Here is a 24,331-nt window from a genome sequence, read left to right on the forward strand (position 1 = left end):
CTTCCTGGATGCCTTCAGAAAATGAGCATTTTAACCTCTGGGAAGCTGCTCATTAAAATGCAGGGCAGTGACTGTCAAGAAGGACCTGAACCTTGTTGATATTTGTCGTTAGTCAAGAGACAGAAGCAGACTCTCAGATAAGGATATATGTTTGCTCCCTGGAGATTTTGGAGTAGTCCTGTCCCGCTACATGGAAGTGTAGTGTCATGTACAAAAATGAAAACATGGGGCGCCTTGGTGGCTCAGTGGGTTAATCCTCTGCCTTCGGCTCAGGTCATGATCCCAGGGTCCTGGGATCGAGCCCCGCATCGGGCTCTCTGCTCAGCGGGGAGCCTGCCTCTACTTCTCTCTCTGCCTGCCTCTCTGCCTACTTGTGATCTGTCAAATAAATAAATAAAATCTTAAAAAAAAAATGAAAACATGAAGATCGACGATAATAGGAGAACGTTTATGTACTGGAAATTCTTTATAAAGGATTTCATACTGTGAGTTTAACTATTGAGTTCCTTACATATATTTAAAACATGAGTAAAAAATACTTCCACGTGTGGCTTTTTAGGAATTTGGATAAAGCCCAGAAATTTGCCACTCTTCAGGTAGAGCTGTGTTGTTAACTAAGCCCAGAGGATGGGGCGCCGATCCTCTGTCCCAGCAGCTGAGATGGAAACAGGATGCATTGGATGGAAGTGGTTTCACTAGATTCCGCCTCGCTCCTGATTCCTTTCCCCCATTTTTGTAGCATGTCTGTTTGGAGATGAGTTGGATTATTGGGACATGCTTCATATTTTTCTGTCTGTCAGTGTGGGAACAGTAAGAAGAAATATAAATAGAGAGCTTGTAAATGATACGAGTATGATCAATTATTACTTCTGTGGGATGAATATAGTTTAAAAAGTGATGTGCAAAGTTGAATTATTTTAGGCCACAAACAGTTCTCCTTTCCAGTTAGCCAGTTATGTTTCAGGGATGACTTCGGATAATTAATTTTTTTTGTTGAGGGAGGAAGGGCAGAGGGAGAGGGAGAGACAGAAATCTCAAGCAGGTTCCACACACAACGTGGAGCCTGATGAGGGACTTATCTCACGACCCTGAGATCATGACCTGAGCCGAAATCAAGAGTCGGATGCTTAACCAGCTAAGCACCCCCAGATGCCCCAGGATAATTCATTTCTTAAGGAAATGGTAGTTGTCATCTGGAACTTGAACTTTTTATCTTTCTGGATTTGTGTTGCTGAAAGTAGGTGAGGTTGACAATGAGATATGTACATACTGCTTGCAGAATATTATCGTGATAACCAGATCCCAAGTTCAGAGATGGAGTTATGGAGACTGTGTATGCAAATGGAAAAGGTATAAAGTCTGCTGCAGGCCCGGGAGGAGGTCCCGCTTGGCTTGGCAGCTAGGCTAGTGTCCCCTTCCTGCAGAGTGGAGCGGCTCAGCTTTCAGGTGGGAAAGTGTCAGGCTCTGTGGCTTTCATTGAAAGCGTGGTCTGACAGCCAATAAAAGACAGACTTTTAAACACTGGTCTTTGAGATGGAGATAGGAGGAATCAGTTCTATCGTAAGTAACACTGCTGATCATTTTTCTTTTTGGCTCGAAACACAGATCACTTTTCGTGGGATTGAAAATGGGATGGAGAGCAGCACGTTATGGCGTTCACATACCTGATTTTTTTGTGCCGACTAAGATAATACAATCCCCTTTTTAACAAAACGCCAAATGTTAATGTTCGTGGGTCTTCAGCAGACGAAACGTCTGGGTTTCAGCCCTACCTAATTTTATTTTCTAACCATTTGAGGAATGCCCTTCTGGTATAACAAAAACAGAAGCAGAAAATGGCTTTCTGCTTCCAGATAGTCCCATCAGTTAACGTTTTCCGAGGTATGTGAGGGTTGTCATTTCCATGAGATGTGTGCCTTCATTTTACAACGAAACATACATCATATTGGGAGGTTGGGCATTCTCTGTTTGAAGCAAAAAAAAAAAAAAAAAGTTACAGAGGAATTGTGTATAGTATGATCCTTCTTTTTTTATTGAGGGGTTTGTGGATGCGCACACGTGTTTGTAGAGAAAGGCATGGTAACTTCGGGCACCAGGGTGGAATGAGATACGGGGAACAGGGAAGGGTTACCCTTTTAGATCTCCATATTATAGAACTCATTAAGTCAAGCATGTATTGTTTTTGGTAATAAAAAAATACTGTACGCTAAATTTGATCATTACACCTCTGTAACCCCATATGTCATGTATATCCCCCTTGAGAAATCTGTTTCTGGCTCTTATTTTGGTACTGTTCCTGCTTTGCTTTTGCTCATACGTCACTGCAGAATTGTTAGCTTGATGCCAGAGGCCAAGTTAATATGACATACGGTGTTTTACTGTCTTGTACTTCACCTTGTTTTTAAATTGTTTCCTGGACAATGAAAGTACAGGTTTTGTTTTTTTTTTTTTAATCGCTTTTGTAGTCTCAGTTTTATACTGTAGAAATGGGTGATGGTCCACCACGATCCACCGTATGAACAAAAACAATTATTCTCGTGTTCAGAAGCCATGGTTGGTACGGGGGCCAATGAATGGAAGGACCTTGGCTCAGAATTTGGGACTCTGGGTATCTGCATAGACTTAACAGCCTCCTTTGTGAACCAGCTCAAGATCAGGGGACCCTCTTCTTCCATCCTGCCATCTATCCACTCGCCCCCACACCCCCAATATCTGGGGATAAGAAATAGTCCTTGCTATCACGGAGCTCTCACAAGGGACTGGTTGGCCTCTAGATAGAAGTTTTCAACTTTCTAGATCACTCATAACTGTTAGTGATTTTCTGGATCTCCAGTGCACTGACTCTGGCAGTAGAATCCCTTGTGATCCTGTCATAATAAATCAGAAGCAGCTCCGGGTGGACCGGTTGGTTTACGCACATACCCCCAACCACTGACTGGTCTGGTGACCAGGATGAACCGGGTGGCTTCAGAAAATGACGTCTACCCCAAGACTGGTGTAGGGTCAGCTTTTTCCAGAGTAGATGTGCTGTGTGTCAGTAGGTGAATACCCAACCAGATGTATTGATGACCCTGTTAAGAAGAGGAAGGGAAGAAAGAGGAGTTAATGTGGATAAGGTCATTGCTGTAAACCCGTCCCATGTTTGATGGGGAGTTTGTAGTGAGTGCCTTTGTGGATGTTAGTATCAAAAGGATATGCCTCATGGGAAGCGTATATCATTTGAGTTCTGGGCTTCAGGTGTACCCGAAGGCATGCTTCTCAGACTTTCTCCCAAAGAATTCCTAATGGCAGAGAAGAGTAAATAGGTGCTCCAGGGACTCGGGGAACATAGTTGAAGTCCATCTACGTCAGAGAAGTTTTGTTGAAATATTTGTTTCCAAAGTAATTCAGCTTTATTCCGTCTGTAATGCATATGGGTTTTGTCTGTTACGCTCCTTGCAGCCTTTTGAGTAATACATATTTTTGGTGCTGACAAGTACATTTAGTTTGCTTTTTATCTGAATTGTCAGATCGGGGGTCATCCAGATGTAGAGGGCTGAATTAGTCCAATTTCATGATCTTAAGTTAAACCAATTGTAACTGAGTGACTGCTTTGAAAGTCAAGTAAAAATTGTCTTAATTTTTCCAAGTTAGTGCTGAAATCGGGATCCCCGTAATGATGGGATCAGATACTTTTATGGAAGATACTCGAGGGTATGTTCAGCAACATCCATGCTTTGTCTTGAGGTGGGTTCATGCGCCAAAGCCCCGCGTTGGTTCACCATCCTGTTTGTGGCCAGGCAGAGTTCCGGAATCTGGGACAGTTGCAGATGTTGGTGTGATCTTTGCAGTAAGAGCTCTTCAGGTGGACACAGAGAGGATCAGGTGAGAGTAGAGCGAGGGAACGTTGGCCCAATGGGGTAACAGGCAGGGTCAGAGGTTCTGTTTGCTTTTATGCCTCCCTCTGGGCAGAGTTCAGTTCCAGGTGGGACAAGTTGCAGGACGTGTCTTTCGGTCTTGCAGTCTTTGTGGGGTCCGTGATGGGAAATGCTGGACTGAGCATTGCTCCTCTGTACTCTTTCTGCCTTTGCCAGCCCTTCTTCCGGCCTCCCCCACCCCCCAGCCCCGCCCTGGCCAGACGGAATGGTGGCAGGATTTCATGTGGACTTGCCATGGAGGAGACCCACCCAGACACGGTTCTGTTTTTAGGGTGGCTGGTCAGGACTGTGGTTCTGTTCAGGAACAGGAAAGCTGCAATTTAGGCGAGAACAAGACCCAGGGCAAATTTGGAAACCGAAGCACCAAGGTGTGTGTTCTCTGACAAGAAGTATTTTTGGTGCTGGCGAGGCAGTTTAGTTTGTTTTCTGTCTGAATTGTTCAGTTGGTGGTCATCGGGTATGGAGGGCTGAATTAGTCCAATTTTAGGATCTGAAGTCAAACTAATTGTAGATGTAAAAGTGACTGCTTTGAAAGTCTAGTAAAGATTGTCTGAATTTTTCGAAGTTAATGCTGGACTTAGGGTCCCCCAAGGAGGAAATCAAAGTTACTTTTGTAGTGGTTTTGAAGCAGCTGTGAGTGCACGATCGGCTCAGTTTAAAATAGCGCAAAGTACGTGAACAATAATACCAGCCAACATTTATATACTTACTTGAAGTTTCCAAAACACTTTCCACTTACACAGCTTAGGGGTAGAGGGAAAATTCCTGGGAATTTGGCATTAATGACTTCTTAGTTTTCTGTTTCTACGTGACAAATTTCCCCCAAACTTTGCAACTTGGAATAACATACATTTCTTATCTCATCATTTCTGTGGGTCAGGTGTTGGGGGCGGGGCTGACCTGGGCCCTCTTTGAGCTGTGTTGGCCAGGTCTCACGGGAGGCTGGGTCCTCTTCCAGGCTTAGGGGGACATTGCCCGAGAGCGGGGCTGGTGTGTAGGCATCCAGTTTAGTGTCATTCCTGCTCCTGGGACGTTCTCCGATCTTTTTTCCTTTTAAAAATTTGTTTTAAAAATATCTTTTTCTTCAAATTGCAATTACACTTTTGGAAAAAATAATTCAGACGGTACAGGCACGCATAACATAGAAATGGGGTTTTTCTCTGCCCAGTTATCCAGTCTCATTTCTAGAAGTAATCGTAGTTAAGAGAGTGGTGGGTTGCTTTCCAGATTCTGTTAGCTTGATGAAGAAATCAAATTTTTTCTACAGTTGGAAGTAGGAAGAAGATGGCTCTTGACCCAGAGAACCCAGACCCATAAATGTTTGAGTGAAAAACAAATCCATTTTTACTGTCACCGTCCATCCCACCTAGACCAAGGAGGGAAAGGAGGAGGGATTCTCTGACCTGGCACCATGAGATGCCTAGACTTGATAGGGGACAGGTGGTTCACCGTGAGCGGACTGTGCCTACCGGGCTCACTGAAAAGGGAGACCTTCAGGAGACGTGAAGCTCACATTGCCTGTGTTTCCCAGAGTGTTTGGAACAGAGAAGGCTCCATTGGAAGGCTGGATGATGCTGGTAAAGAAGAGGGACCAGAGGGCCGAAGAGAAATGTTGTGTCTAATTTCTGAGCACAGTATCTCTTGGACAGTTTTGTCATATTTTTCCAAACAATCATTTTTGGTGACAGCTCTCCAGTGTCAACCTGCCTCAGCTATCTTAAAGCCTTTGGTGATTGGAAAATTTCTTCCTCTGAGAGCTTGTAAGGCGGGCACAAAGTGGTTTCATTATGCAGGCGCTCTGTAGTACTTAAAATGTTTGTATAACTGTGTAGTATTTTTAATATATTAATTTAAATGTTTGGGCAAAAACCATATTTGAGGTTTGAGCTGGAGGAGATGAAGGCCTGACCTTGGACCTGCAATGGTGGTATGTTTTTTGTTTTTTGTTTTTAAAGATTTTATTTATTTATTTGACAGAGATCACAAGCAGGCAGAGAGGCAGGCAGTGAGAGAGAGGAGGAAGGAAGCAGGCTCTCTGCTGAGCAGGGAGCCGATGTGGAGCTCTATCCCAGAACTCCGGGATCATGACCTAAGCCAAAGGCAGAAGCTTTAACCCACTGAGCCACCCAGGCGCCCCAGTGGTGGTATGTTTTGATGGCAGTGTGGTGGGTACTAGAAGTAGAGACCCAAGCACCAGTCGTGACTCTGCCGCTTAGTGTCTCTGAGACCTAGGACAAGCGCCTTAATCCCGGGAGACTGGTTTATTATTGCTAAAATTGTAAATGGTAACGACTCACATTTATTAAGTCTTACTGGTATTGTGTGCTATTCTTTTTTGTTTGTTTGTTTAAGATTTTATTTATTTGAGAAAGTGAGAGTGAGACAGGACATACACACAGAGGGAGAGGGAGAGAGGGACACAGACTCCCCACTGAGCTGGGAGCCCAATGTGGGGCTCAATCCCAGGACAGTGGGATTTTACTAGATTTTACTAGAAGGAAACTGAGGCTCAGAAAGGTTGTCACTTGTCCAAGGTCACACGGCAAGTAGGTGGTCAAGTTGGGATTCACATTCAGGACGTCTGGGTCCAGAGTTCATGCTTCGAACATTAGTCCTGTTGAGTACATGGTTGCTGTGGGCGTTTAGTGATACCACTGATGTCCTTGCTCCGCAGTCTGCAGTGTGCGGTCCAAAGTGATTAAGTGTGCAGTTGAGGAATGTGTAGATTTGGAACAGGGTAGTCTCAACAATCCAGACACATAATTGAGGTGATGGCATTCCTGCCACATGTTGAGTTAGCGTTCAGCAGCACAGTGACATGAACTGGGTTGACGTGGAGTGTGTTCAGTTCTAAAGGCGCAGGCACTTGCTAGTCCAAGAAAAGTGATAGTAGCTGTTGGGATGATGCTTGCCCCTCTGGGAGGTGGGAGGAGGCCTTGGGAGGAGGTTGTTTTCATCATGGTCACTGGATGGCAGGAGATTGACAGGTGCGTGAGGTCCTTCACCTTTATGAGCATAAAATAGAGGAGAGGGAGCAGACGAGCACAAGGGGCATGTGGCCAAGTCACATGACCAGCTCAGCTTGCCCCCCCCCCCGCCCCCCGCAAGGCACCTAATTCTGGTGTGACATCTATACCACAGATCTATATGAATGGCCATCCTAATTTCCAAAGCGTTTCTCAAACTGTCTTGGAGGGCTGGAGGCTGCGATACAATGTGGCATGTTGGAAAAGGCACAGGCCTTTGGCGCATAGACCTAAGGTTGACTCTTGGCCGCTCACAACCACTGTGAGCAGTGTGAGTTCTCATCCACTCAGTAGGGATCACGATGCTTATCTCGTTGAGTCGCGGTAGGGATTACGGGGCCTCAGCCTGGAGCCTGGAACACAGCAGGTGTGGAGGGCCTGGCAGGTGCCATGACCATCTGTAAACTTTGGAAACCCGGAGGGACTTTTCTTGAAGGTTTCAGGCACTGAGATTTCCTTGTAATTACAGTCTTTCTCTTAACCTCCCTGTCTCCCATTCTCTTCCTCCCTCTTTTCCCTGCCCTCATCTTGGTATTCATTGAACAGTTTTCATTGTTGTGTTGCAAATACTGTTTTCAGCTTGTAGTATACCTGTAACACAGGACCACTCTGTACCTTAGCTGAGAGGCTTTTATTAGGTCTGGAGAACGATACATATTTGGAAAATACTTGTCTCATAATAGAGTTTATCTCAACAATGACATTATAGTATTGTGTTACCCTGCTCTAAAATAAAGGCTGTCTGAGACGGTATTTTTAGCCAGTACTTCGGCGTGGCATAGAACTCATATATAGTTCTCTAATTCGTAGTCTGAAATGACTGGCAGCACAGGAACAGAGGATTATAATATGATGGTAGTTTAGTCAAGCCTTGGGCTAACAGCGACCATGCCTGACCAGCTTGCTGGCCTCCCTTGGCAGCCATGGTTTGGGTGGCCTCTGGCCTACGTATGGGCTCCGGATCTAAGACCAGTGACTTATGGCACAGCAGAGATAAAAAGATGAGCAGGACTTATTTCTTTCCTTAAATTTAGGATTGAGAAATACAGAAAAAGTAAAATGTCAGTGGAAGCAGATGCTGGCAGTCATGGTGTAGTGAGGCCATGATGGCCCCGTTGTGAGCAGAAACTGCGAATAAGCATCTTCGAAGTAGACCAGCTGTGGGGTAGAAAGGGAGAAAACCAGTTGGTAGTAGGCCCAGAAGAAGCCGAAACATGAGCAGGGGGTGAGCACGTGGATAGTGGAACCGGACAGGAAGCCTCCACCATCTTGTGCTGCCTTGGTGTGATGCCACCTTGCACCCATACTCACGCTTGGGTCCCAGCTTTGCTTGTAGCTTGCTCACGGGTTGCTCAGGGACTCCTGCGGGTGTTTCTTAGTGCAGTAGAACTCAGTGCTTGATGCAGCTTGATGCATCTCTGTGCTGAGCAGTTGAAGGAGTCTCTGTTCTGCTGTCACAGGCTTTGGCATGAAACTATCACTAATGGTGAGACCTTGGGCAAGTCTTTTTTTCTTCTTAAGATTTTATTTATTCATTTGAAAAAGAGAGAGCCAGAGGGAAAGGGAGAAGCAGGTTCCCTCCTGAGCAGGCAGCCCGATGATGTGGGACTGGATTCCAGGATCCTGAGATCATGACCTGAGCCAAAGGCAGACACTTAACCCACTGAGCAACCAGTTCCCAACCTTGGGAAGGTTTTTATAACCTTTGAGTGCCTTTGGTTGTCCTCCTGTGAAAATAGGCTATTATTAGTATGAGTTATATATATATTTTGTGTAAGTATCACAGGTATGTTCCTAGAACTGTATATGTGAGGCACACACATGAATGCCACTGTGTTGGGTAGAAGACCCAGACAGTAGGCTATACTGGTTATGGACCTCACACTTGTAATTTTTTTTTTTAAAGATTTTATTTATTTATTTGACAGAGAGAGATCACAAGTAGACAGAGAGGCAAGCAGAGAGAGAAAGGAGGAAGCAGGCTCCCTGCTGAGCAGAGAGCCCGATGCGGGACTCGATCCCAGGACCCTGAGATCATGACCTGAGCCGAAGGCAGCGGCCCAACCCACTGAGCCACCCAGGCGCCCCAAAAATATTTATTTATTTATTTATTTATTTATTTATTTATTTATTTCTTTGACAGACAGAGATCACAAGTAGGCAGAGAGGCAGGCTGAGAGAGAGGAGGAAGCAGGCTCCCCGCTGAGCAGAGAGCCCGATGTGGGGCTCGATCCCAGGACCCTGGGATCATGACCTGAGCCAAAGGCAGAGGCCTTAACCCACTGAGCCACCCAGGGACCCCTCCACACTTGTAATTTTTTCACTCAGGCAGTTTTTCACAATTTTGAACTGTGTCTAAAAAACCAACTAGAGTGTTTGCTAGACCAAACTGTGTTTTTAAGAAAAACAAACAAGACAAAAGTCCTTTTCGAGGGAATCTGGGAAATCTTATAAATGGGTAATTGAAAACACTGTGGCACATAATGTCTTGGTGTCTTGTGATCAGATTCCCAGGGTCGGAGAGACCCAAGAAGGGCCAATTCCTCCTCATGAAGTGAATAGCGTGTTGTCATCTCTGAAGATTGGACCAGCTTGTCTTGTATAATCATTTTCTCGGGTTCCTAGGGTTTTAATATTAGTTTCATTGAGACGGACCTCATGTGCTCATCTGGTAACTCTTCAAGTCCCTGTATACAAAGACCATTTTGTAAGACTTCCGCATTATAGGACAGTTAATGAATTTTGCTGAGATATTAGTGATGTCGTAGGCTTTCGAAACCTCACTTGGCTAGTCACGGTGGCCGGCAGGTTCCAGCAGAGCCAAACTGGGAGTTTCTGTGATCACAATAGGTAGGATTTATGGGACACTGGCTGTGCGTCGGGTGCTCTGTTTCCTGGTTAAACACAGAATCCTGATTAACCCTCAAATTAGACAAAGGAGGAACCAGTGTCCTCCTTCTTGTTCAGGTGAGGAAACAGGCTCGGAGGAGTTAAGTATATTACCCAGCTTCACACAAAACTGAAAAACTGCCTGGTAACTTGGAACCAAGGTTCACATAGTATTTCAAATGCATTTGAAGCGTTAAGTTCTGTATGTCGTAGAGTCTGTGTGAAAAGCTCAAGAATAAGTCAGTCCTTTTCAGCGTCTAACCCCCTCACTCCATGCACTCACTCTATTTTTTTTTTAAAGATTTGTTTATTTATTTATTTGAGAGAGTGAGAGAGAGCATGAGTGCATGCTTGTGAGCTGGGGGGGGGGTGGTGGGCAGAGGAGAGAGTCCCAAGCAGACTCCCCACTGACCGTGGGGTCTAATGCAGGGCTCGATCTCATGAGCCTGAGATCAGGATCTGAGGCAAAACCAAGAGTCAGATGCTTAACTAAGCCACCAGGCACCCTGTTTTTTTAAAGATTTATTTATTTGAGAGAAAGGGAGAGAGCGCACGCTGACTCTGACTTCAGAACTACTCTCAGACTCGATGGAACTCATCTTCTCACCCTGACATTTGAGGCTGTCTGCTGTTGGAGCCCAGTCTCATTTCCTGGGCTGTTACTCACTGGAGGTCTTTGCTCTAGGCAAGCTGTCTCATTCCTGTCTTTGAAATCTGGGTGGGTAGGCCTTTGTGCCTCTGTCTATGTTTTAACCTGAGTTGGAGCATCTGCCAGAATTTCCTCCTTTCTAAGACTGAACATATTCCAGTGTCTCTCTCTACCTCTTGTTGTTTATCCATTCTTCCATCCGTGGACTTGGGCTGCTTCCGCCTTTTGCCGCGGGGATCAGTGCTGTGCTGGACCTGGGCATACAGATCACCATTTTGAGTGTCTGGCAATTCATATTATTAAAAAATTTTTTTGGAGACTACAGCTGTCTTTGTGAAATTTTTTTAAAAATAGGAGTTCAGTCATTACTGAAAACCTGAGTTCTCTTATGCCACTCTTTGGGGGAACATTATGTTGGTCATGCCCATCCTTTTAGACCTGCTCACATCTTCCGACTTTCTGGATCGTTTTTGGACCTCTGCAGTTCACAGGGACTGTTCCCTCACATAGACCCAAAGCACTCACCTAGGCAGTAAGAAGATGAATGACTCGTCTAACCAGGAATCGCTGAAATCTTATTTCATCTCTTTTTGTGGCTCAACAACTCTTTAAGTTTTACGTTTGATGATACAGAAGTCTTACCTCGTCAGTCTCACCCCCTAAGCTCTAGTATAAGCCACTCAGAAGCACAGACCACAGGAGCGTCTTTGAGTTCCCACTATGCCTCACTGATGTTGTGCATAAAGAAGGCCCTTAGTGACTGCCTTGCTCACTTCTTCAGAGGTTGTAGCCTGAGTTCAGTGGGAAGGGGCATTTTTCCCTGGCTCCCGACCCATGCTGGATTTGAAGTGTTATCGCCGTACCGTTGAGAGTGGCTTGGATCCCGGGTTTTGGAGGAATCTTATGCATTCTTTAATACTTTTTTGGGGGCCATTTTAGGCTAAATTGTTAGCACTAAGTAAGATAATTCATGAAATGTTGCCTGTTGCCTTGCCTTTCTCCTGGTTTATTTCTCTGACATTCAAGGGTGATTTTTATACAGTGTCTTACATGTCTTCATGATGGAGGCATAAACTTTGTGTGCTGGGATAAACGTTAAAAAAAAAAATCTTTTCTGTTGAGATAAGAAATTTTCCCTGTAACTACATACTTTCCTCTCCCTCGTCCTTTTTCATTTAACCCTGGTGGCATGAGGGTTTCAGCATTCCTCAGGTACTCAGATAGGAGGCTTTTACCCACCAGAGTGGCTCTCTATCATACAAAGGTGAAGATGCTCTCGGAAGGCCTTGGACAACCCGGGTTTCTACTGGCATTTTGCTTGGTCCCTTTTCTCCTGAGCTGCACAGGCCTAACAAATAGCATGGATGGTGTGCTCTGAGGAAAAGAGACTGGACTCTTGGCTCCTTGTCCTAGCTGCACTTGTGGTAGAAAATGACCACTTAACTTCTTTGTGTTCTGTTGTTATGGGCAGTAAGATGGAGAGTCTCAGGGCGACTGAGGGAGAGTTTAGTAAAAAGGTGTTTAAGTGCACATTTTATGCCAGCACTTTTTTTTTTTTTAATAGATTTTATTTATTTGAGAGAGCAGAGCAAGCACGGATGGGGGAGGAGGCAGAGGGGGAGGAAGAAGCAGACTCTTCCCAACCCCCTCCACTGAGCAGGGAGCCTGATGGGGGGCTTGGTTCCAGCACCCTGAGATTACGATCTGAGCTGAAGGCAGATGCTTAACCAACTGAGCCACACAGGCACCTCTGTGTGAGCACTTCAATAGGTCTGGGGATGAGTTGCTCAGGAACTGTGGAGACTGGAACACAAATAACTAAAATTCATTCTGAAGTTGGTAGAGAAGCTGGGAGATAGGCAGATGGGGATGCCTGGTTAGAGCCTCAGCAAAGCAGGGGCTTTAAAAACATAGTTTGAAAGAAATCGATATTGAAAGCAGCATCAAAGAAGTCAGGGTGGTGAAAACAAGTCATTGTGAGGTTTTCATATGTGTATTTTATGGTTTAGTTATAATTTTATTTTCAATTTCATATGGGGAGTTGACATGTAAACTTTCAGAATTTAGGGCTTCTAAAGATCTTAATGTTGCCCGGGGAAGAACTGTGATGTGAAAGATGTGAAACTCTTCCGACTTTTCTTTGTACATACACTAATGTTTCGTTCATTTAGCATTGTGGTCAAACGTGCGTACAGTGCCACGTAATTGAGACTTGAAAAATATCCAAACTGTGCTTCACTATTTAACTTGAAACTTTCTTTGGTTTCTTTTGGTTAGATACCGTTCCAAAATGTATTGTGTATATCCTTGTCATCCAAACCAGAACACTGTCTCTCATGCTGTCCTTTGATGGCCGTGCTGTGTTGACCCGGTGCTGGGTGATAAAGCACTCGGGCCAGCTAAGCCGGGCTGTTGGCTCTTACTCTAAACAGCTCTTCATTTTGATGCTTTCAGAATTATTTTGATCACTTCTTATTCCTTTTTTTAATTTCTTGCTTTGCTTCTCTTCCCCTCTGTCTCTTTTCCTTTTTCCATTAATGACCATTGTTTCTTCCCTTAGGGTAGGAGTTCTTTTTTTTAATTTATTTATCATTTATTTATTTATATATTTATTATGTTGTGTTATGTCATGTCCGTCACGTTACAGTACATCGTTAGTTTTTGATGTAGCGTTCCGTGATTCATTGTTTGCATATAACACCCAGTGCTCCATGCAACACGTGCGCTTAATACCCATCACGGGCCTTACCCATCTCCCCACCTCCTTCCCTCTGAGACCCTCAGTTTGTTTCTCAGTCCACAATCTCCTATGGTTCATCTCCCCGTCTGATTTCCCACCCCCCCTTCATTTTTCCTTTCCTTCTCCTAATGTCCTCCATGCTATTCCTTATGCTCCACAAGTAAGTGAAACCATATGATAATTGACTCTCTCTGCTTGACTTATTTCACTCAGCATAATCTCTTCCAGTCCCATCCATGTTGATGCAAAAGTTGGGTATTCATCCTTTCTGATGGAGGCATAATACTTCATTGTATATATGGACCACATCTTCTTTATCCATTTGTCCCTTGAGGGGCATCTTGGTTCTTTTCACAGTTTGTCGACTGTGGCCATTGCTGCTATGAACATTGGGGTACAGATGGCCCTTCTTTTCACTACATCTGTATCTTTGGGATGAATACCCAGTAGTGCAATTCCTGGGTCATAGGGTAGGTCCAGTCAACAAAACTAAGAGGCAACCCCTGGAACAGGAGAAGGTATTTGCAAATGACACTACGGACAAAGGGCTGGTATCCAAGATCTAGAAGAATAGGAGTTCTCAACTCAGTTTATCAACTGTATGCAAACTGTTATAAATCTATCACATTTATGTTTTTTTCTGGTGAGAAGTTGGAAGTCCCATAGCTTTCATTGGCATTTCAGAGGGATTGACAACTTGAAAAAGGTTAAGAAGTACTCTGCTGCAGTATTTGTTAAACTATAAGTTTCAACCTATTAATGGGTGATAAAAACCACTTGGTGGGTTAGGACCAGCAGTTTTTAAAAAAAAAAAAACTGTAATGACTAGAATTGAACAAATACTATTAGTGTGTCACAGACTGTGAGAGTACTTAGGGTTTTGTGGAGGTTTTGTTTTATACATATGTGTGTACCTGTATGTAATATACACTTGAGTACACACACACTTCATCGTGATGAAAATTTATTTCTTACAGTGAGTCACAGTTGACCGTCTGAGACATACGGCTACAGAATGGCCCCGATTTAGAGATGCTGCGGCTGTTCCTCTGTAGTGTGCTGAGTTTATTAGAAATGTGGCTAAGATGAAAGTGAGTGAGGCCAGAAGGATTTTCTCTCCTTTTAGAAATGTTTACAGAATTGATTACTTTGGAATACTTAAAGAGGAAAGTAAGATAGAAGGGTAGGTCAGGAGAGACACTGTCATGGTTGCTGCCATTACGATTAAAACACGGTTCTGTGGGTCCTGAAGGGGAAGACCACAAGCTGTGGTTTTCACCTGTGGTTACACGTGACTTTATCTGGGGAGACTTAAAAAATTGTTCTAAAAGATTTTATTTATTTATTTATTTGAGAGAGAGATAGCAAGAGAAAGCAGGAGACAGGGCGGGATGTTGGGGGGGGCGGTGAAGGGGCAGAGAGAAAGGGAGAAGGAGGCACCCCACTGAGTGGGGAGGCCAACACGGGGTTAGCCCTAGGACCCTGGCATCATGACCCGAGCCAAAGACAGAGGCTTAACCGATTGAGCCACAACTGGGGAGACCTTAAAAGATGCAAATGCCTGATCTTTGGGTTACATATATTGGGGGCCTTTCTTTTGCGTCCTGAATTGCTGGGTGCAGGTCCTCCAGGAAGGCCTTCAGTTTTCTCTGTGATCACAATAGGAATACTCTGGAGTATTATTTGGTTATGCACAAGGCATCTGTTCTGGAATGCTGCAGATATCTGAAATATGAAGACGGAGATTGTTTTGACTTAGGAATGTTTGTACATTCTTGATTTAATGTCTGCCCTTGAGAAATGAAAGATAAAGTTGCTAATCGAATGTGCCATTTATAAAAAGTTAGAGCTTTTCCTCTCTCTCTCCCTTTTCTTTCCTCCTTGTTCCCTCCCCCACCCCCAGCTTCCTTCTTCCTCCCCTGCCCCTCCTCTCCCCTCTCTCCTTCCCCTCCCCTTCACCTCCTTTTTCCTTCCTAGGTAGCAGAGGCTAGTCCCACAGGGCAGCAGGACTAAAGGGGGCTTTCCCGTGTCGTGGTGGTAGTGTGTGTGTGCCTGAGTCCTTGTGGGCACCAAGGGCTGGGAACGTGGAGGTGGTGAGCCGGGAAGTGGCAGAGATGGTTAGGAGGGTGGTTAGGAGGAAGTTAGGAGGTTGATTGAGCAAATACGTACATACACACTAGGGAAATGAGAGCCAGACTTGTCTCCATTAGAGAAGGTAGATAGAACCTAATTGGGAGATAGTCTGGGCCGTTCCGGGGAAGAAGTCCATTGCAGTGTAATCTGCTTAATGGGAGAATCCGGATTCCAGTCGGAGTTTCTCTGGGTTCTTTGGGGCCTCAGGGACAAAATTGAGACGTGAGCGCAGCCATCGAAGTGGTCTGCTGAGAAATGAACTGAGCTGCGGGAGGCCTTTTGTGGGCCTCGTTGACTATCCGAGCTGGACACAGGTTACGCGCACGTTACCCATCCAGTGAGTGAGTGGAACTCGGGGCAGCGGGCAGGGGGAGGGGATGATGTTTGTTGCTCCCTTTTGTAAAGCTCTATAAGCTTTGCTTTTTTTCCTCCTTTTTTTCTTTGTGGCATATTCAGAATAAACTGGACACACCCAGCCCTTAGTACTTACTACTGGACGCTAAGAAACCCTGTGTCCTGTCTCCAACCTCTTAACGCCAATGGCTGCTGAATGAGTTGGTGCAGAGTTCTTTTTAGAGCCTGGTGTAATAAACAGACGCCAACTTTAAATAATACACCGTGGCTTGTTAGAAAAATAATGATGTCTTCTCATTTGGAAGCCCAGATGTTAATTGACGTGAACATGAACTGTCTGGTACTGTTGTCCTGAACCCCGGAGAGCAGGTGTAGTCCAGTACCGCAGCTGCCCATATGTGGAGTGCAGAGCTGCGAGGGCCCGAGTGGAATCGTAAGCCCCTTGCAGCCAGGCAGCTGCAGTGAGGAACCCTTCTGTGTCTCCAGAAAGTTGGACTGTGACGGAACATTGGAGTTACTCTGTTGACACAGTGTGGGAATATTTAAATCTTTGACAAACGCACATAGACCCTTCTAGAAGAAACCCACAAACAGCAAGGGCAGGTGTCCCGGTAGAGGACAAGACCGAGTGAGGCCTTCGAGATTAGAGGCTCCGTATCTGGAACACGGACACAAAGTAGCGTGGAGAGAGAGTGCTGTTTCTTGCCCTGCTTCCTTGTTTAGGTTGATAAAGCTTGTCCTGCTTGACTCCTTTTCTGCTTCGTCCTGAGTTGTGTTGGGGTACTGGTAATTGTTGCTGGGTAACAAACCAGCTCCCCAAATTAGTGGCCTAGAACAATAGCCATTTATTTGTGCCCATTCTCTGGGGTAGCAGTTTTGGCGGACTTGAGCTTGCTCCATCTCCTGCTGGTCTCAGCCGGGATCATGCGTCTGACTTGAGGCATCTGGTGGCCTGACTGGGGCTGGCTGGCTTAGAATGGCTTCGTCCCAGCTGGGTGCCAGGCTCAGGGCACCCAGCCATGCGTGGGGCTCAGGCCCATTCATGTCCTGGCTTCCAGTCACAGCCATGAAATAGGGGTTCATCCTGCGCAGGTACTTTTCAAGCCTCTGCTGTGTGTCATCTTGTAATGTCCCACTGGACATTTGATAGGTCACATGGACAAGTCCAAGTTGAAGGCCGGAGGAATAAACTATCTCGTTAGAAAGAGTGGCAAAGTTAGATTTCAGAGGGTTATGCCTCCAAGGGTGGAAGGGTTGTTCTGGCCATCTTTGCGAACAGTGTCCCGCAGTGGGAACCTGCAGGGAAAGGATAGAGTAAGGATTTGTTTGGTGGCAACACATGGCATGAAGGTTTCATAACATATCAGGCACCATAAGCAGTGTACTTGCGACTACAGTTCAGCAGAAGAAGAGTTCTGGGAGAGTGACTTTCTTAGTGACAGATGGGCCCCATTAAAGCCCATCATTCGGTTTACAAGTCTCGACGGGGCATCCTCAATGGGCCAGGCCTTTTTGAGGTGATAGGGAGAGAATGGGGGGGGCGGGGCGGGGAGAACTCATAATTCAGTATGTATAAAATTCACAGGCAACAAAGAGAAGCTTATAGCCCAGTCGTGTGGCTTTTGATTTTGGGTTTGAGGCAGCAAAGTTGTTCTCTGTCAGAATGCTATGGAGGCAGATTTTTATCAAGAATTTAGCCACCGGGAAGTTTGGTTTTAAAGAGCAACTTGACCATTGGTTTCTCTGCCAACAGCAAATATTTGTCTCAATTATTATGTTCTAGAAATTACCTAAAAAAGGGCAGTCTTGTGCTTTTCTACTGAAGAAGACCGATCTTTTAATCAGCAGATATTAAAAGAATAACTGGTCATTACATTTTTGTATCTACCAGTGTAGCTAATTCTGGTATATTCGTTAGAAGTGATTATGCCCATTACTCAGTCTCCAGCATCTCCCACCTACTTGCCCAGGTAGGCTGGAGTGGGAAGAAACCTTTTAGAAAACGTGGGGAGTTGGGAAACTTGGAATCTTGTCAGGCCAGATTAATTGGTCCTACTGATAGAATGTTAGAAATGAATGTCAGAAATAAATGTAGAAAATTGCGTGGGAACAGAGTTTTCTTTCACAACAGTGGCCTTGCCTATGTTTGACAGGATGAAAAAGTATGTGTAGAGATGACCTGTTCAGTTTTCTGGGTTGGAAGAGAAAGTCTTTTGTAGTTAAAATAACTGTGACCCATGTTAAAAAAAAAAAAAAAAAGTCAGTACACTCACACTGTTCTGTTTTCTATTCTGTTCAGTTTTCCAGAAGGATCTGACAATCTCGAATCCAGTGGTGGCAATATGGGGAAAATTTGTCGCTCTAAAAATGCCACCTTTTGTTGCATGACACTGGAAGGATGGGGAAGTTAAAGTTAGAGCTGACTTCTTTCCCTTCTTTTTTTCTTTCACCTCTTTCTTTAAAAAAAAAAAAAAATCATTTACGTATTATTGTTCATGTTTCCACACTACCCCCAACCCATGATGTTGAAACTGAAAGGAAAAACGAAGCCACTAAAATGAGTTCCAGTTACGTGACTTTTGCTCACAGCCTGCTAGTCTTTGTACGGAATGAGCTGAACTGGACGACTCTTGCTGCGGGGAATCCTGATCAAAATGAAAGGGAAGATTAATTGTGTTCCACTTTGTAGTGTGAGAGGGTTCATGTCTGCAGAAATACAGCATCGATCCCTCCAGAAGTACATTTGCATTCCACATTGCATTTAAATTTCACATTAAATGGATTCTCCTTTAGAAAATACATTTAAATTCTGATGTTATAATACGTTAGATAGAATATGAGATTATGTTGTTCGAACACCCAAGGGATAACTATGGCTCTCATATGGGGTCGTATGCTGTCTGGGCCCACTGGAGAGATTGACAGGCTGGGGTAAGGCCAGCCCCAAAGTAGAGGGTCTGGCTGGTAGGTCTGGATGTGGTTCAGACAGAGCGAGATGCTGGGTTACAGTGGATTGAAACAGCAGGGTAGAGATGAGAGAAGGAGACACCGGTTCTAACCGGAGTAAGGGAAAGTATAGCTGTTGCTCAAAATTAGCTGTGGTTGGTGACGAAATTTTTGGCAAGTGTGACAGGACTGTGGAGAACTCTTATCCAGGATCATAAACTAATCTGGAGATTTACTTTGAAAGGTATTTTCAACATATAAATCTGTGCCTTCCATTTATCAGCAAAATGAATAAACATTATTGACCAGCTGTCTTTGGAGATATTAAGTGTTCTTGAAAAATATGAATGGTCAAGTAGTAGAACCAGTTTTCTTTTTAAAAGGGCGAAGCCATGAGTCGCTGAGATTTAAGATGTTAAAACACATCCTGTGTAATGATGAGGGTATGTGTGCTCTCTCTTCCTCAGACGTACATCGGAAGCGTGGTCATATCCGTTAACCCGTACCGGCCCTTGCCCATTTACTCACCCGAGAAAGTAGAAGATTACAGGAACAGAAATTTCTATGAACTGAGCCCTCACATGTAAGTATGGGATTAAAGCATCAAGTTTCTCTTTCACTGCAGAGATGTGTAGTGGACAGATGTGTCCAGCTGTTTCCTTTGACTCTCAGGAAAATGTTTTCGTCATTTTTTAAAATTAGATGGAGGAATGTGTAAGTTAATTGTTAGGCCCTTATTTTAAATTTCAAAAAAGGCAGAATACTTCATTTGGCGTCAGGCTCCTTAAGTTCTGAAATATTTGGGTTCAGTATGTAAAATATGTTCTGTTGCAAATTATATGTAAGTAGCAGCTGCTGCTAATTATTTTTGCAAATAAAACAAGAATGCACATTGTTTATTCTTTTAAAGATCCCAGGCAGTATTTTCATGGGTTGGGTCAAGAAAGATCCCGAGTGTTGGGTTGTGTAATGGTTTTGAGCGAAAAGAGTGAGTAACGCCTCCGGTTAGTAATTTTCACAGACTCTGACATCGTTCACCAAATGTGTGCATGAGGCCGATGGTTTCACCTTCCCGGAAGCCAGTCGCTTGTTTGATTTTTTCCTGAAGGTCACTCATTAGTGTAAAGAATTCCTGTAAATAACAATCGACAATAATTACGTAGCACCAGGTTGAAGAGCTCTGAATGGAAGCAGAAGAGCCCGCAGACTTCTGGTCGTGGTCTCACAGAACAGCATTTTCTCTCTCTGATTGAAGATAAGCTGTTACTTTTGACAGAAAATAAAATCTAATAATTAAAGCATATGGATACCCTAGTCTTAGATGTTTCTCTTGATAGCATGGCACATACTGACATTTTTGGCCTGTTTGGAACTAAAAATGTAAGGACTCCCTGAACACGGTTGCTGAAAGCTAAATACTGTCTATTTTGCCGACTGAGTGGGTTCTGATTGTTCTGTTTTTTTCTACGAGTAGATTTTGCAAGTCATCTTGTTTCGTCTTGCCTGGAGAAAAATAAACTCTTGAAATTTGTTTTATAAAATTCTCTCTGTTGTAGTTAAGTCACTGTAATGAAATCCTTTATTTGATGACTGAATCTCTGTCTTAAATTCTAGGCCTTGAAACCACACTTCTCAAAGTCAGATGCTTAGATCAGGGGTGGTAGGGTCCCTCAGGAGCTTATGCAACATCTGGTCTCCTAGGCTTACCTCTAACAAGCCGGGAATCCTGTTTCTCACAGGCTTTCCGGGTGCTCCTTGCGTCCGTGCAGGTCTGAGAGCGCGCTGCCTCTGGTCGGTGGTCACCGGCGTTTGACCCCCTTCACTGCTTGTAGCAAATTGTGATCATTCCTGCAAGGAATCTTCATAATGTAATAATGGCTTGTATTTATTGCGTATTTACATGCATGATAACTCATTTTATTCTCAAAATAATTCCGTGAGGTGTAAATACGGTTACAAATGGGGAAATTTTCCCAAAGCCACGCAGCTCATGGGAGGGGAGCTGGGCTGTGGACATAGTCATCCGCTGCGCATCTCAGCTAGAAACAGGCTCTGTCGTTTTCTTGGTGGGGCTCCTTCTGTGTGTCTCTGTCCGCATCCCAGGCCTCCAAGGTAACCTTAGCGGTGCCTCACTTTATCTCCAGCCGGCGCGTCTTTCTTACATCGCAGCTTTGATCTCCAGGTTGGGGATGTTTAGATATGGAAGAGATGTCTATTCTAGAACACAGAAGTCCATGCTCTGTAATAGCCATTTTTATCCCCACTCCGCAAAGATTTCTAAGAGTCTGTGTGGCACTGCTATCCTCCTTTACCCCCCTTACTTCCCAAGGAAAACAGCTACAATCAGCTGTAAGATAAATACCCAGTGTGCTTAGAATAAAGACAAAATCTTTTTTTTTTCTTTTACTCAGTAAATGTTTATTAGATTGAGTTAGGCAACAAGACTTTTCACCATGGTCTCGGAAACAGTCCTGGGGCGACCGTGCAAGGTCCAAGTTTACATAATGAATCTGAATTCGCCAGATCTGAGTCAGGCCTTCCCATCTCGCTTTGTCCTTTAAGTCCTCGCCACACGCAGTCCCACCGGTCCTATTTGCACATCCTGTGCCTTCTGCCTGGAATGTTCTTCCCTCCTTTTTCCCCAGGGCAACTCCTGTTCTTCCTTAGTTCTCAGATTGCCTTAGACCTCCCCAGGGAAGAGCGGTCCCTCGCCTCCTCCCGGCCAAGGTCAGAGGCATTGCCCTTGTCACAGTTAAGCTGAACACTGGTTTATGGGATTTTTTGATCTGTGTCAGCCTCACCTGCCATGCTGGCTCACCATAACATTATGAGCACCTCAAAGTAAATTAAGTGCTGAGAGTATGTTGAGTAGGACTTGGGTTCCAGTCCCAACACTTCCACTCACAAGCTATGTAATCTTGAGCAAATTGAAAAAAAAAAAAAACTTCAACTCAGAACTTAAGCAGTTTGCTCTGCTCAGTGGGAAAATAATGATTAACTTCTAGGATTCTTGGGAGGGGTAGATACCTCGTAGCTATTTAGATAATATAATTACCCGGTATATGTCAGGTGCTTAGTATGGCATGGACCATAGCCCTCTAGGAAAGGAGAGCAGCTGCGGTCACCAGTGCTAAGTGTAATTATTGTAATAATGAGAAGTATGGGACACATTTTGAACATCCTAACATGCCCTTTCTTACCAGTTTCTCCTCCATGGTGGGATGTTTACCACTTCCTTTATTTTTTTAAGGATTATTTATTTCAGAGAGCAAGAGAGAGAGAAAGCTCGTGTGGGAGGGTTAGAAGGAGGGGGAGAGAGAATTTCAAGCAGACTCGGTGCTGAGCAGGGAGCCTGACGCCCAGTCTCAGGACCTTGAGATCCCCACCCAAGCTGAAACCAAGAGTCGGACGCTTAACCAGCTGTGCCACCCAGGCTCCCCTCCACTTCCCTTTAAAGCATTTTTCCCGAGTCATTCCTTGTATGTGTCCAACTTTGATAGTGTCTGAAATGGGGTCAGTGCTAGCTGGGTTTCCTACTAAAACCTAGTCTGACGTTCTCAAATAGGAATTTTGCAGTATAATAAGATAGATGATTTAGGCCTTTGATGTATTGTAACCATAACTGTTTTAAGAACTTGATCCCAATTTGAATAAAAAATGTAAACAGCCGCTCAGACCATGTATACTTTGAAAATTTTGCCAATTAATTTACCCCAGATGACATTTGGAATTTAATTTGACCTGGTGTTGACTGTTAGTCTTCAAAAACACCCAGGTTCTTCCTTTATAGCTCGTGTGTTTTTGAAGGTGTCCAGAAATGATCTTTCTCTTTAAAATTTCAGATCATTGAAAAATATTTACATTTCATGTAGGTACATGACTTTGAGATAGTGTCCATGTATAGATGAATAAAATGAAAATAAACAGTGGTTTCGTACTTTTTTTTTTTTAAGATTTTGTTTATTTAACAGAGAGAGATCACAAGCAGGCAGAGAGGCAGGCAGAGAGAGAGGAGGAAGCAGGCTCCCTGCTGAGCAGAGATCCCGATGTGGGGCTCGATCCCAGGACTCTGAGATCATGACCTGAGCCGAAGGCAGAGGCTTTAACCCACTGAGCCACCCAGGCGCCCCTGGTTTCATACTTATATTACTTTTCGAGGGTGTTTTCTGTGGTCATACCTCTTCTCTTCTCCATTCTTCTCTGAACTCGTCCCCCTCTATGTTCGGAGCCCCACCTCGAGTGTGGTGTCACTGCGGTCATGCACAGAGAAAGGAGGGCTCCGAGACGCAGCTGAGATGACACCGTCTGCCTGTCTCATTGTGTGAAGAGTGCCTCTCCAGTGTGATTCTAAGGTTCTTTGCACATTACGAATTTTTTTTAACGTATCCTAGTGAGGACTTAGTACCTTCAGACAACTCCAGAACTGTATTCATGGAGAACTACCCCAGATCACCCAACCTCGTAGACAGGAAGGAATGACAGGGAAGAGATGAGGATATGAGGAAAATAACTGAACTCCTTGGTTTCCCTCCACTCAGAATAGCACCAGGCCAATCCGTGTGATATTTTACTTACCAAATCCACTGGCCTTTGTTGGGTGACTGCTTTTTGACCTTTGCAGCTCTAGATACAGTTTATTATTATCCTGTGGATCTTCCTAAAAGCAGAGCATGCTACTTCCCTTCCTAGTTGAGTGACCTCCGGGTTTCGTGGCTTGGTATTGAGGCCTCGTGCAGTTCAGCCCTAGCTCTCCTCTCTGGGCCCACACGCCAGCAAGTGCCTTCACGGAACCTCCTTTTGAGCCCCAGCATTTTATGTCTTCTTCTTTCCACTCCTACTACATACCCTGTCTCTACGGTTAAAACCTTGCCAGTCTCCTCGGGACTGTTCTGAAAGCTCAGTGCACACGTGACTTCTGCCTGAGTTACTGGAACCCTACCCCTTGTGTTTCTTTGTCATCCTCTTTAATGAGATGGAAGCTTCTATGGGTCAGGATCCTTCCCCTGCATATGTCTGTGGCTTTTTCATTGCTTTTCTCTTAAGAGCTCAGTGACTATGGAACAAAAGAGGTTTTAAATAATTTTTCATTTCATTTTACCTGTGTTATCTCGTTGCTGGTATTTCAGTGAACTCTAAACCGTTCTTAGTAGGATATTTACAGTGTTAATTAAAATTTTCTTGGAGTATAATGAGAATTTCTTCTCCTTATAAAAAAGAAAGCTAATAATATCATTTTATGGTGCTCTTTAAATCCTGAATGTTCAGGTTCCATTTATTTGTGATCTAGAGCACCTTTACTGTCTGATAGAGTGTCTAGCCGAGGGAGCACGGCGACACAGAAGGAAGAGTGTGTTGTAACCAGCATCCCCTCCTGGTGGTCGCAGCCCAAGAGCCAGCTGAAATATGTCCTTAGCTCGGGATATAATGTGGTAGCCGTGTTCCGTCAGGCATTACGAGCACTATGTGAAGCACACAGTCTTTCTCTGTTAGTAAAGGAAAAACCCTGCAACAAGTTTTAAAACCTGAGAAAAGTGCCTTAAGCCTTTGAAAAATTTGGCTATTCTCACCTAAAAATGAGAAAGTAATCAATGGGAGGATTTGAACAGTGCTCATGTTAGTGGTCCAGACATGAGTCCTCTGTCATTAGGGACCTTTTGGTTCCTAATTCTGGGCCAGA

At 44.4% G+C, this 24,331-nt stretch overlaps 1 protein-coding gene across 1 annotated transcript in view; it reads left to right on the forward strand.

The window, feature by feature from the left end:
- MYO1B (myosin IB) overlaps nucleotides 1–24,331 on the forward strand; it is a 180,203-nt gene that overhangs the window by 32,868 nt on the left and 123,004 nt on the right. The window contains 1 exon segment of the mRNA XM_047720633.1: nucleotides 19,122–19,237. Within this exon segment, the coding sequence (XP_047576589.1) occupies nucleotides 19,122–19,237 (116 nt within the window).

Source organism: Lutra lutra, chromosome 3, assembly GCF_902655055.1.
Source record: "Lutra lutra chromosome 3, mLutLut1.2, whole genome shotgun sequence".
Lineage (NCBI taxonomy): Eukaryota > Metazoa > Chordata > Mammalia > Carnivora > Mustelidae > Lutra > Lutra lutra.